Consider the following 12,653-nt stretch of genomic DNA (forward strand, 5'->3'; position numbering starts at 1 on the left):
AAAAAAAAAAAAAAAAAAAAAAGAATAACAAATTTCTGTGCTTACAAGAGTAGGAAACCTTACCAGAAGATAAAGTGGTTTTGTGACTGCAGCTCTTTCATGAAGTTTGGGAAAGCAAACAGCCAAGAAATACTATTCAGATACATCAAAATGAGTTCAAGGAAACTTCTACAAGAAATGTAAAGGTCTTGGTTGTTTTTCTTTCACCTACTGGCCTCTGTCCATCCAGCAGTTCTATGTTTTCTACTTTTGAGCTGTGAACCTAACACAGACATTGTCATGGCAAGCAATAGCACCCAGACTCACAGAACAATTGCTGAGATTGAGAAGTGCCACTGCAGATCACCTAGTCTGTCCCCTTTGGTCAGAGTGAGGTTATCTAGAAAGAGCTGCTCATGGCCATGTCCAATTTTTATTGTCCTCTCCAAGGATAAAGAACTCTCTAGGCAGCCTGTTCCAGTAAGAGCACCCTTGCAGTAAGGAAAGGGATTTTCTTATTTTTAAATGGGATTTCCTCTATTGCAATTTGTGCCCACTGCCTTTTGTACCTTCTCTGGCTGTCTTCAGTTTTCAATCCACTCTGCTGTCCACTTACCTAGTTCATATTTCATCAGTTCATCAGTGAGTGGCTTCACAATGACATAAGTTATCTCCCTCAGTATTCATGCAAATATCCTATCTGATTTCATGGACCTATTTGTGTCCCGTTTGTTTAAATATTCTGGTACTACTTCACCAGGAATAAGTTGTCATTGTGCCAGTTTTCCCACTGCTCTCAGCGACCTAAGATTTCCAAAGGGAAACCTTCCTAGTAAATATCAAGGGGATGGTGTCATTAAGTACCTTGGTCATTTGCAAATCTTTTGACACCCAGTCCCTACGCCATTCAGCACAGGCTCCACATTTTCCTACAGAGCGTTTTTATAGGAACCTTGCTGTCTGCAGGGTTAAATTAGCTGATACTATTAATTGGAGAGGAGCCCCACCTTGTACATATCATGGTGAGCCATGCTGGTTACGGCTGTCTTTTTTATCAACGTTTCTAATGCATGGTCTGGGGGTAAGTTACTGCTGCCTCCTATCAGATAATTAGTCAGTAAATCATTCAACCAACTACAAGGTATATAGCAAGGACAATGTTTCCAAACCATATTATCATCAGACAGTTATACTGCACTTTATCGCAAAGGCTTCAGAAGATTTACATATACCCTGTAGAATACTGGCCTTTTTTTACACCTGCTGCTAAAGTGCAGCCCTCTTTAGAGGGGAATGGCTGAGTTTTTTAAAGAGTCATGCTATGGAATAAACTTATCACAGGAAATTGTGCAGAAGACTTTGGTATCTACTTGATATTTTTAAAAGAGTTCAAGGAGAATAAACAGTCTAAGGCAGAATTTTGCAAGGAGACTGCAGCTAAAAACCAGTCCTTTCAGTTATTAGTTACACCAGGTTACAGTAATATGACTTTTTATAGGGTTTGCAATTACAGTGCTAGAAAATACAGGTTAAACGAACAATTCTGCAATTTCTTCAAGTTTCAAACTGAGTTTTACTACATATTTTTGATACATTGCCATCCAAGCACAAATAAACACCACCTCTAATTTAAGCCTGATAGGACAGCTCCCATGGAAGCCACCAAGAAGAGCTAAGAGAGCTGGAGTCCTTTTTGTGATCTCAGAAGAGAGACTGAGTCCCTTTTGTGTCCCTTCTGTGGGTAGTTTTGGTCATAAAAGGGGATGAAGCAAAATTATTGTGTGGCTCTGGTGCCCTGCCCAGCTGGATTAAATTGTGCAATACTGGGAGTACAGCTAGTGGTGGAGTGGGAACAATGCTCATATCTAATTCTAGCAAACAGGCACCATCCATGACCAGATCCCACTTTTATATAAAACACATGTCCTCTAATGTCACATTACTTTAAAATCATAAAATCAGATTTGTGTTGGAAAAGACCTATATGATCATTCAGTCCAACCTAACAGTACCAACTTCCACTAAACCATGTCCCTAAGTGCCCCATCTACATATCTTTTAAATACCTCACAGATATTTCACAGAATATTCTGAGTTGGATGGGAACTTTTTAAAGGGAAGACATCCCAGGATGTGAAGGAGTTGTTTTACCATTCTGTTACCAGCCTTCTAGGTTTGGTTCAGTTACCCACATAGAAGTAATTTGATTTGCCTCACTGTATGTGTGGTATCCGCACAAGGATGGCAAATATGACATCAGATTTAAGGGAGACCTTCTCTATTCTGAAGCAGGCAGGGCATCCTCGGGCATTTTGAAAGGTAGCAGATGATTTGTCGTGTGTCAACAAAAGTGTTCCAGTTCAGAGCATAGCAGTGTTAATGGAGTGAATTGCCAGGTCATCCCCACTCCCTGAGTTGTTGGAGCTGTCTAGAAGGCTGCAGGCTGGATTTCTTTCTATTGAAAATAAGATACACATCGTATGTACTCCACCTGCTAATGGACATTCAGTTCAAAGCTACATCTAGTTCAAAGCAAACCCCCTTGAAATTTTTACATTCAGGTCCTTTTCAACTCTTCAAATCTATTCTTGCAGGTCTACACCATTCCTAATGCAGACACAACCAAATCAGTAGTCCAGCTCCTTAGGCAGACTATCCTAATTACAAACTGGGATAACTGTTCTGGTCTAACCATGGAATATTATGTGGATAAGTAAATACAGGAGTACAGGTTGCTCTGACACTACTGGAACCAAAGATGTGTGTGTGAAGAGAACAGGAGCTGGAAGAATCATCATGTGAACAAATGCAGTCAAATCAGAGATTCAGATTTCCATGTACGTCTGAACAGGTCCTTAACAAGGGCAAGCACATTGGTAGTGGCAGTCCCACTGCTGACATCAGCATCATGACTGTGCTGCTCCCCATGCCCTCTCATGCTCCCAGCAATCTTTAATTGAAAATTACATTCTTGATGTTAAAAGGAACAATATGTATTGAGCGGAGGAGAGGTGCTTTTTACCTTCCACTTACCAAAAATGATCTCTGTCACTGGATTCCCACCTCTGATCCTTGCCCACTTTCCTCCAGAGATACAGCTACACACATGCACACTTCCTCCTTTTTGAAGAAAACCTACTCTTCCCTCAAGCTCTTTGCTAGCCTAAATTGAAGTTTTCAAAGCAGAATTAATACCACTTCTTGTAGACCAGTCTCACTTCCCTTGTGCCACTATTATGAGGGAGGACTGTATGAAGAATTACCAAATAAATATGACTGCCAGAGCTTCTTCAGCTAATGAGAAGCCCTGCTTTCTTTTGACATCATCTTATTGTGTGTCTTTGTCCTCTTCCTTCCCTCCCTATCCTATGGCAAGTCCACTGAATCACATCTTGGAATACCTATGTTTTAGTTTTCTGCTCATCACCTTTTAGGCCTAAAAAAAATTATGTTCCAGTACACTTCTCAGACAATCTAGATCTGTTTTTCTTTAAAAAATTACTATGAAATGGTAAATATATTGGGGTGGAGTCAGATACTTCCTGGAATAAAATCTGCAGAATCAGGATTTCACAGCTGGATGTACAGTATAGTATATACAAACCTATTTAGAAACAGTGAACAGTGGTCACTCCCACCATACACACCCTACTGGCAGAGGGCAGAGGTGATAGCAACCACAGAAAAAAGCTTTTAAGAGATCCAGTAGAAGCTCCTTGGGAAACCTACATGAAAACAACACTTGAGAGACCTGAATTCCTTCCTCCATCAGAAATTATATAGTGGAAGGGATAAAAGTCCTTTTGGAGGTTGCCCCAGGAACAGATATTCCAGGTCTGTTGTGCTTAAATGTTACCTTTTTCTTCAAGAAGGAACACTTCTCAGAGATGCAATGCAGTGGTTCCCATGTTTGGTGGAGTGTAAGAGTTCAACTTCCCTTATTGCCTGTTTTTTTTCCATTCAAAAATTCCTAGGATGACTTTTTGCAGTGGCTGGTGCCACTCAAAAGCAAAGGAAGCTGGTGTCAGCCAAGGCACCCCTGAAGTGAGATGACTGATGCCAAGAAGTCTGCACTGTGTACCCAGTCCTTCACTTCTCATTACCAAAACTACCAAAAGACAGCCAAATGTTTTCACACACATGTCCTAAACTTCCTACAGCCTCCTCAAAACATGCTAACATCAAGTAGTGATGGACTTGTTGTGATGTGGTTGCTGCTTCACCAGAGCCAGCTGAAAAAATCCCTTATTACAGTTTCTGGCAACCATACAGGTCAGGGCCTATGAGGCTGAGAATAAAACCCCTCAGCAAAAAGCAAATAAATTGGCACTGGAGCTTGAGACTTTGAAATAGCATTGTTATAAAGCCCTGACATGCTCAAATCAGAAAGATACAAAACCTGGTCACAGTAGTAGCTATATGCACAGTTGCTCTCTCTGCTGCTAAAAAATGCAGGGAATAAAAACAAAAGGAAAAGGGAAAATGCATTTGGATAATTAGCCTTTGAATCCTGTCTGTGTAGCTTTTATTGCTGTTATAGTTCTGTCTCTGTATAAGCAAAGATATTGGCTATTAACACTATAAAGTATTTTTCACTGTGCTGAGTGCACAGGTTTTGTTGAGATCCAATACTAAACTATTATACACCTTTCTGTGAATCAGGCAGGCTGTGATTCAGTTTCCTAAATACAGGAAGCTGATGCCATCTTAAGGACCACAGGGTATCCTGCTTGGGTGTCCTGAATAGCACAGACCATGTGTAATCTGTGCTGGCCTCCAGTGGAATCTCAAATATCCCAGAGTGTGTAAACCAGTAGTAGATACCTGCACATAGGTAACCCAGCCACTCTTGTCCTGACCATTTGGTTCACAAGCTTCAGAATACAAAGTTTTTTCAGCAATATCCTACTCTACTCACTCATCTCCTATGGAAAAGAGAGGAGAATAGTTACTGCTAAACTTGGTATCTCATGAGGATTTCAGCTTAGGGAGGGTCAAAAGAAGAAACTGGCGTGGCCAGGCAGGTTCAAATTGCTCTGTGCATTTTTTAACACCACAGCTTAAAATTCTGATAACTCACACTGGTTTAGAAGACAGAACTCTTCTGCTAACACTGTTCCCTCAAATAACCCAAATCGCAAGTTACTAGAGTCCAAGGGTTACAGAAGAGCAACATAGGAGGCTGTGGAGAGTTACAGAAAGGGGGCCTGCTTGGGCCACAAGGGTGCAAGGGTCAGCTCCGCATTATATGCCCTTTATTTTTGCTAAAGCTGTTTTCTGTTCTTGGGGTATTCCTTTGCTTTTTTAATGAGTAGCCCATAGAAAGTCCGTGTGAAAATACAGTTTTTCTGGGAGTGTCTGGGGTTTTTAGTTCCTTGAGGATATCTGTAGAAATGCTTGCACAGCCTCAACTGTCTGTGTATGCAATGGTTGCAGACACTGTGGTAGCTCTGAGCTCTTCTAAATTCACTGTTTGTGGACCCGTGAATGTTTGTGTGCAACCACAGGCGCCCTGCTTTCACTGCTAGGACAGACACATGCATTTATATTGGGAAAAATACCTCTGTCTTATCTACTAGAGTGTTGCACAATGCAAATCCAGCAGCAGCAGCTGCAGAAGGATGCAGATTCCTGCCTCTCCTCCTCATCCACTCTTTCCCTCCTGTCACTCTAATGATAATGATCTGTGTTGTGGGCATTTGCTGGAAAGCTTAAATGTAACCATTATTTTTTAGGTTGCTGGAATTGAGGTGGGCGTCGAGGGCTCCAATGAATACAAATAAGCTCAGATCCAAGAAAACTCCATCTTGTCTAATCTTCACCAAGCAGTAATCTGGGAGGCACCTGGCTTGCTCTCATTTTGTATGGGAGGAGAGAAAGCAAGCCACAGCATCAGCATTGCTGAAGTCTGGATTGATCTCACATGTTGGCATCCTGAGGTCTCCTAATTCTTCTCTACCTCAATAGCTATAATCTGTCCCAGGAAGTAATATTCACAATGAGACAGTTCCTCTTACCCATTACTGGAGCAGCAGAGACAATTTTTTTTTCCTTCCTTATTGAGTCCACAATAGCATGTTCAAAACAGACACAAATTCAAGATGCAAAGCTTGGGATTTTGTTGAAAACTTCTCCAAATTTCAGGTGCAGAGGCTGCATTTGAACCCATTGATTAAGCTTGCTTATTTAAATACAGAAGTTTGCAGCCTCTTTTTAAAATACATGATCTGGAGGACACGAAACGGTGGGATTTTAATTTTTTTCTAGTGCACTTGGGTATTAATTGGGCAAACCTTGCATGTTCTCTCATTACACAATGACACCTTTAAATGATTGCACACAGTTCTTTTGCAGTTTACCCATCCCAAGTAAGGAACAGAAAATCCCACAAAAATTTTGTTCATGTAATGGGAGGACCTATCAGGAACAGAAGAAAGATAAAGGCAATGAGGAATTTATTCTCTTCCATGGTCCAGAAGTGTACAAATAAAGTGATACTTGAAAAAAGGAAAAATGTGCAATCCCTGAAAATGGATACTTATAAAAAACTAAAAAAAGAGTACAAATACTCTTTGGTCATATATTGGCAGGACAACAAAGCAAAATCAAGTAGAAATCCTATACAATGGATATGAATTAGATATGCAACATAGTCTGTGCACGGATTAAAAACGTAAATGAAAACTTGGCTTAATTTTTTAATAGCAGTGGTGATACTTGAGTGTAGGACAAGGCAGTGTAGCTAATGGGGATGAGAAAATGGAAGTAAACTCTGAGATAATACTGCACTCAAGGATGTGGAACAAAAGAACTTTCACCCCAGAATGTTTAAAGAACTGATAAGGGATATTGCCGGATAAGCTGCAAGAATCTTTGCACATCTGTCAGTATAGAAGGATATTACACAACGGCAGAATACCTGATTTAAAATAATACAAGTAAGGGGGAAAAAAAGTGATCTGGGCAACCTCAGATTTAGTTATATGATCCTGGCAGTATGCAATACATGCACAAGCAGTTAAAGACATAAAGGCAAGCGGAAAATAATATAAAATGCATTATGGATTTTACAAAAGCTGAAAAAAACCCTGATTGCCTTTTCAGATAGGTGATTTTTAAACAAAAGAAATGCAGTAAAGACTAATCTATTACCATTTAAGTAAAACATTGGATACAGTGTCTGACTATTAATACAGTTTCTGATTATTAGTTAAGATGCAGATGATGGCATTAGTAAAGAATTTTTAGGCAAAAAAGGAATTTATGAAAGATCTTTCCACTGGTCAGGCTGAAAGGGAAGTTTATTAATGGAGCTCCATAGGGAGTGAGAACAATTTTGTTTCATATTTTCATTATTAATCTTAACATAAAAGTTAGAGCCTGCTTTTGAAGAGGACTGGTGACACATAGAAAACACTGTCAATGTGGAAAGAGGAAGATGAATAAACAAAGATCTGCCTCACCTTGAGGACTGGTCAAACAGAAATGAGAAAAACCCAAAGTGCAATGACAGACACTGCAGCAAAAGTTTCTCATGTGAGTGGGGAGCTCGTTAGCTGGAAAGAACAGTGGAGCAGCTGGACTTGGGAGCAGTTACACATCACAGGGTGACTCAGTGACACAGCGACAAAGTAATGGAGAGGTCACTGCTAAAAGCACAAGCAGAGATCTCATCTGAAAGAGGGCATAATTCTGGTTACCCACTTTGAAGAGATCTTGCTCTGGTTTTGGTTTGAACTGCTCTGCTTGTATGAACTAAGGCCAAGAAATTTCAAGTTAGGGGGTCGCTAAAAGAGCTGATTTTATTTTTCACTTTTTAAACTGTTCCCCAGATCAGGATGAGATGTTGCTGGGTCTGCCAAAGTACTTAATTATACAGAGAGTAACTGATCTCTCTTTTCCCTCAATTTGTGTGAAAGTTTGCAATGGCAAGAAGCAATATGGAATCACAGCCTCCACTGGATCTGTACCAATTTATTCTGACCAGGAATTTGATCCTTCTGCTTTTTCTCCTGATGAGGAAATCTGATCCTTTCACCTTTTCACCCATACAAGCAACTGAGGCCTTTCATTTAGCCCACCACCCCAACCCTTGTTGCTAAGGATGAAGAGATAAATGCTGCAAAAGCAGCACTGGAATAGAAATCCTCGATAAATAAATCTTCTTGTATGAATAGAAGAACATGTAGTTCTCATAAAAATGGTAATTAGAGCCCAGCATGAGGAGGCTGATTTTTTCATAGAAATAATAATAATAAAAATTTTTAAAAAGTCTCCAAGAGCATTCATTGAGGACGAAGTTATATTTGCCTGCATTATTACTGTTATTATTGTATTACCACTAATAATGATGATAAGGCTCTTGCTAAGGGACAGGACCTTCTATATAACTAAGTAAACAGCCCAAAAAAGGGCTTCCCTTAAGGCATGTCTTCGAATAATAAAGACAATTGGCAGATCTGCTTACAGACCACTGCAAGGTACCAGCTGATTACTTCTCTCTAGTAACTGAATAAATTGCTTTTACCTTGCCAGTTCCACTGGTGCCATGGAATGACAAAGCTGGCAGCATTTGCATCAGCAGACATTTTCTGGTCCAGAAAATTCTTCCCATAACTTCTTTCTTAACCTGTCTTTCTATCCCCATCTCCTCCATCAATTTATTTGTTCCTTCCTTCCCCCACCCCAGCCTAATGCTTGCAGAAGCACCACTGTTAATTTAGCCAGGAAATGGTTTGATAGTGATAGGAAATAAATTGATCAAACCTTTTGAACAGCAGCCATGGGAAGAAAGAAACACCCCCAGCTATTTCACAGTGACCTCTCCCTGTGCTTAAAGAAAACTCATAAGCTCTCAGCACGAATTAGCATGGCCTCATTATAAAAACAGAACTGGGGTCAGAAGAAACTAAGATGGGTAAGGGGAAAAAAAATTTCCATCAAAAGCAACATCTGAGACAGAAATGCCCTAAATGGGGAGGGCAAAAAAAGCAAAGCTTCAGAGGCAAGGAAGAGTCTACAGAGAGAAGGGAAGTAAACACAGCTTTCTTAAAAACAAAACAAAAAAACAAACAAAAAAAGAAAAACCAACCAAAAAAACCCCAATCAGACAAACCCTCCACAAAGTCTTGAAGACACACAGGACATTCCTGCAGAAGTTTACCTATTTGCATCCTTCATGAATTGCCATTCCCAACCCATTTGCAATCGTTGCTGCCACCATGGCCTGGTCAAGCCATTCCTCTTTGATGGCCTGTGGAAAAGAGGGCTGTCTTGAAGACTTTAGTTGCACAGTCTGAATTCCACGGGAAAATATTGTGAATGTCAGCTGCACTGCTGGCATTCAGTGTGGAAAAGACCTATCTCTTCTACCTGTGCTGTATTTATTTCACCTGCATGTCATCACTCTGCACTGTGGCAGTGGTGACCCCAGCTATGCTGGATCTCTTTGTAATGACACAAAGCACCCTGGTTTTGGCATCAGTCACTAGCAGCAAACCAGCAGCTAACTACAAAAATGTATCTCATTATGCTGCCATACCCACGCAGTTAGCTGCAAAAGGAAAGTACCAGAGGGTCCTGGTGTCAGTTCACTCTCCAGCTGGCCATGGAGTGAGGCTGGCTCAGCTGAGGTGCCCAGCCAGGGGACCTGTGCAAGAACAGCTGCTGGCCTGACAGGGCTCCCTGCCTGGCAGCTGGACAGCTGTGCTGCAGCAGCCTCTCTCCACAGGCCCTCTACTCATGCTGGGCAGCTCTTTCTGCCTCCACTGCCTTGGAGGAAGGTACTTGGGAAAGGAGCTCCTTCTCACTCTCCACACTCTCAGGAGCTTTACAACCCACCCTCAAAAGGCAGTGCCACTGTGGCATCAGTAACTATCCCACCATCTCCGTGGCTGACACACAGGAGCCTGGGAGCACACTCAGGAGCAGGTCAGGGTGACTGTGCAGGCAGGAGGAGGAGCCACAACCAATGCGTCTTGCTCAGGGTCACAGGCAAGCACACAGGCAGCATCACTGTCCTCTATGGCAGCTTAAAATACTAGCTCTGACTTCCTCACAGGAAAAGGTAATAACAGTAGTCCTGAAAGTTTCTGCCACAAGAAAAAAGCCTGGAATCAGCTGTGCTCATTCAGTTTTATGAGAAAGAGACACAATGAAGAGGCTCTGACATTTTCTTCCCATCCCTACTGCAGACCTGCAAGCCACTCTCCCAAACTTCTTGGCCATCAAGCCTCTTTTTGCTTCCAGACAGAGACAGGCTGTGGCTTGCTGCCATCAGATAGCACAGCTCTATTGGCAATGGGCTTTGTCCCGCTGCCTTTGCCCTGAAAGGTGGCAGCAGGGAGAGAAAGAAGCCGGCAAGGCAGAAAATGGTACAAACCAATTGAGTCAGCAGCACAGAGGATCTGTCACTTCACTCCTCTCCCCCTCTTCCCCCTCTTTTAAATTATTATTAAAAAAATATATATATATTTTATTAATTCTGACTGGGGGGGTGAGGGAAGATAAATTAAAAAAAAATACAAATTGGGCCTTGAGTTTATTTACTCCGATACTATCCCCGATCATTCTGACACTTAAATATCTCTGCTGTACAGCAGCAGGACCTCCCAACATCAATATTAATGCTCCTTGCTCATAGCAGTGGCTATTCGAGGTGGCAGTACATAATTCAGATGCAGAAATTAAAAGGAAAATTTGAGAGAGAAGGAGTAAAGCTCCTGTATTTGCTCAGTCTGTTGAGTAGAAACCCCTCAGTCAATTCTACAACTGTCTCCTATTAGCAAAGGATCAGAACTCAAGTGTGATTTGAGAATTACCTTCCATACTGAGCAAGAGTATGGGTTTGAAAACTAAAAGTCAGGCTGGTCAAATACCTGAAAAGCAGTGCCATCTAGTCTCAGCAAAGTCTAAATACAACAATGTTCACGTTTTTTGTATTGGTTGCTATAGGATATGTCCAGCCCAGAATAAATTACTCTTGTGGCATATGATGGAAGTGGCAAATCTACCTTGATAAAGGTGGCCTTAAAGACTGAAAAAAAAACCCCAAACAAATAACTTAACCCCTTCCTCCAAATGCAGGATGCTTGCCTAAAAAAAAGTGATTTCCTTAAAATAAACCCCACATAGTAATTTTTCTTTTCCATTCTCTCCATTCCTTTTAATATAAATCTCTTCTGTCTACCCAGAAGGACTAGAAACTTCCTTTAAAAAGAAAATAGCAGGAGGCTGGATTTCCATGTAATAGCATGTCACCAAGAGCTGCAACTTTAAGAAATATACCAACTATAACAACACTCCTGAAAAAAAAAAAACCCAAAAAAAACAAACTAAAATTGGCAACATTATTATGTCTGTGAGTCACAGGGGCAAGACACATCAAGCACCAGCTGCAGCAGGTATTCCTGCACCCTGTCCCATGGAACCCCCCCAGCTGGTATTTGGAGGGGGATGTTAATCAGGCCCCAGAAGCAGCATGGCTGTGTTAGCCTGGCACTGCTCTAGAGACCAGCTGGGCAGTCCTGCAGGGCCCTGGGTTAGGACAGGTCTGGGGTTGGCCAAAAGAGCATCAGCTGGGTTACATGTGCAAGCCAAGGCAGAGCACCAGAGCTGTCTGCAGCTCCATATCGAGGGGGCCGCCAGAGAGAGAACAAGGGGCAAGGACACTGTGGGAAGGCATGGTAATGTCTCACAGAGGAGATTCTGTAAAACATCATTTCACATGGAGTAATGTTTGGATACCTGAGTCTAATCATGGAGTTAACAGCCCTTATTTGCACAACCTCACATACACACACAGTGGTGCATAGGATACAAATCAAACCTCTGTCTACTTACAAACAGCATCCAGGCTATTAGGACACAGCAAGCAGCAGACCAGCCAGGATCATACAAAGGAAAACATTTCATCTTCCAGCTCTCTATAGGGTACCAAGAGACATGTTTTGCACCAAAAGACTTGCTCCCTTTTCATCATTTTCTGTTTCTGCCCTTGCTGTCAGTGCAGAGTGGCCCAAGAGAAGGGATTTTTAGTACTTGCTGATGCTTTGTTGTTTAATCAGATGGCTGCTGGAATCAAGGGTTGCTGGTTGAAGAGGCAGCTGAGCAGGGACTTCCAGAGAGCAGAAATGTCAGTCGGCCTCTTGGGAGACAATCCCTAATCCTTCTAGAGCTCCTTCAGACATTCTTATTTATTGATTTGTATTTTAAATGGCCAGGGGAAAATGGGGTGCCTTTAAAATAAATAAATAAGTGAAAGCATCAGAATGAGGTGAGTGTATCTGTTAAGCTGCTGACAACCCATCTGTCTGAATTCCACCTAGCACTTACCACACAGAAGAGAAAAGCAGGGCTAAATTAATTTAAAATTTGGCATGGATGTCAGTGAGTAGATGCAGGTACTGAGTAGGAAATAGCAGAGATCACTCCTTTTCCTTACCAGCCACATTTCCAGAAAGCACACAGTGCTCCTGTCTTAATGAAATACAGATTTCTTCCAACACTCAGTCATCCCCAACTGTTTTAGGGCACCTCTGCCTAGCTTCAGAGAATTCCTGTTATCTCAGTTCCTACTGAGCCTCTTCTGTCACATCTGGTGCAGTAGTTGTGCAAAATGGGAAAAAATCCTAACTAAAAACCGAACACACACCTAAAAGTCTTCCAGGTCTGTC

The 12,653-nt window shown here is 41.6% G+C and overlaps 1 protein-coding gene across 2 annotated transcripts in view; it reads right to left on the minus strand.

Moving 5' to 3' along the window:
• The window catches only part of LSAMP (limbic system associated membrane protein), a 992,409-nt gene that overhangs the window by 493,172 nt on the left and 486,584 nt on the right, over positions 1-12,653 (minus strand). Inside the window, exon 1 of one of the 2 annotated variants that reach the window (XM_074534755.1) lies at positions 9,143-9,167. The exons of the other annotated variant lie outside the window; for it this stretch is intronic. Within the exon in view, the coding sequence (XP_074390856.1) occupies positions 9,143-9,152 (10 nt within the window). The 5' untranslated portion in view covers positions 9,153-9,167. Of the gene's footprint in view, positions 1-9,142; positions 9,168-12,653 lie in introns of those variants that run through there. 2 annotated transcript variants of the gene reach the window in all.

This window comes from Zonotrichia albicollis, chromosome 2 (assembly GCF_047830755.1).
Source record: "Zonotrichia albicollis isolate bZonAlb1 chromosome 2, bZonAlb1.hap1, whole genome shotgun sequence".
In the NCBI taxonomy this organism is placed as follows: Eukaryota; Metazoa; Chordata; class Aves; order Passeriformes; family Passerellidae; genus Zonotrichia; species Zonotrichia albicollis.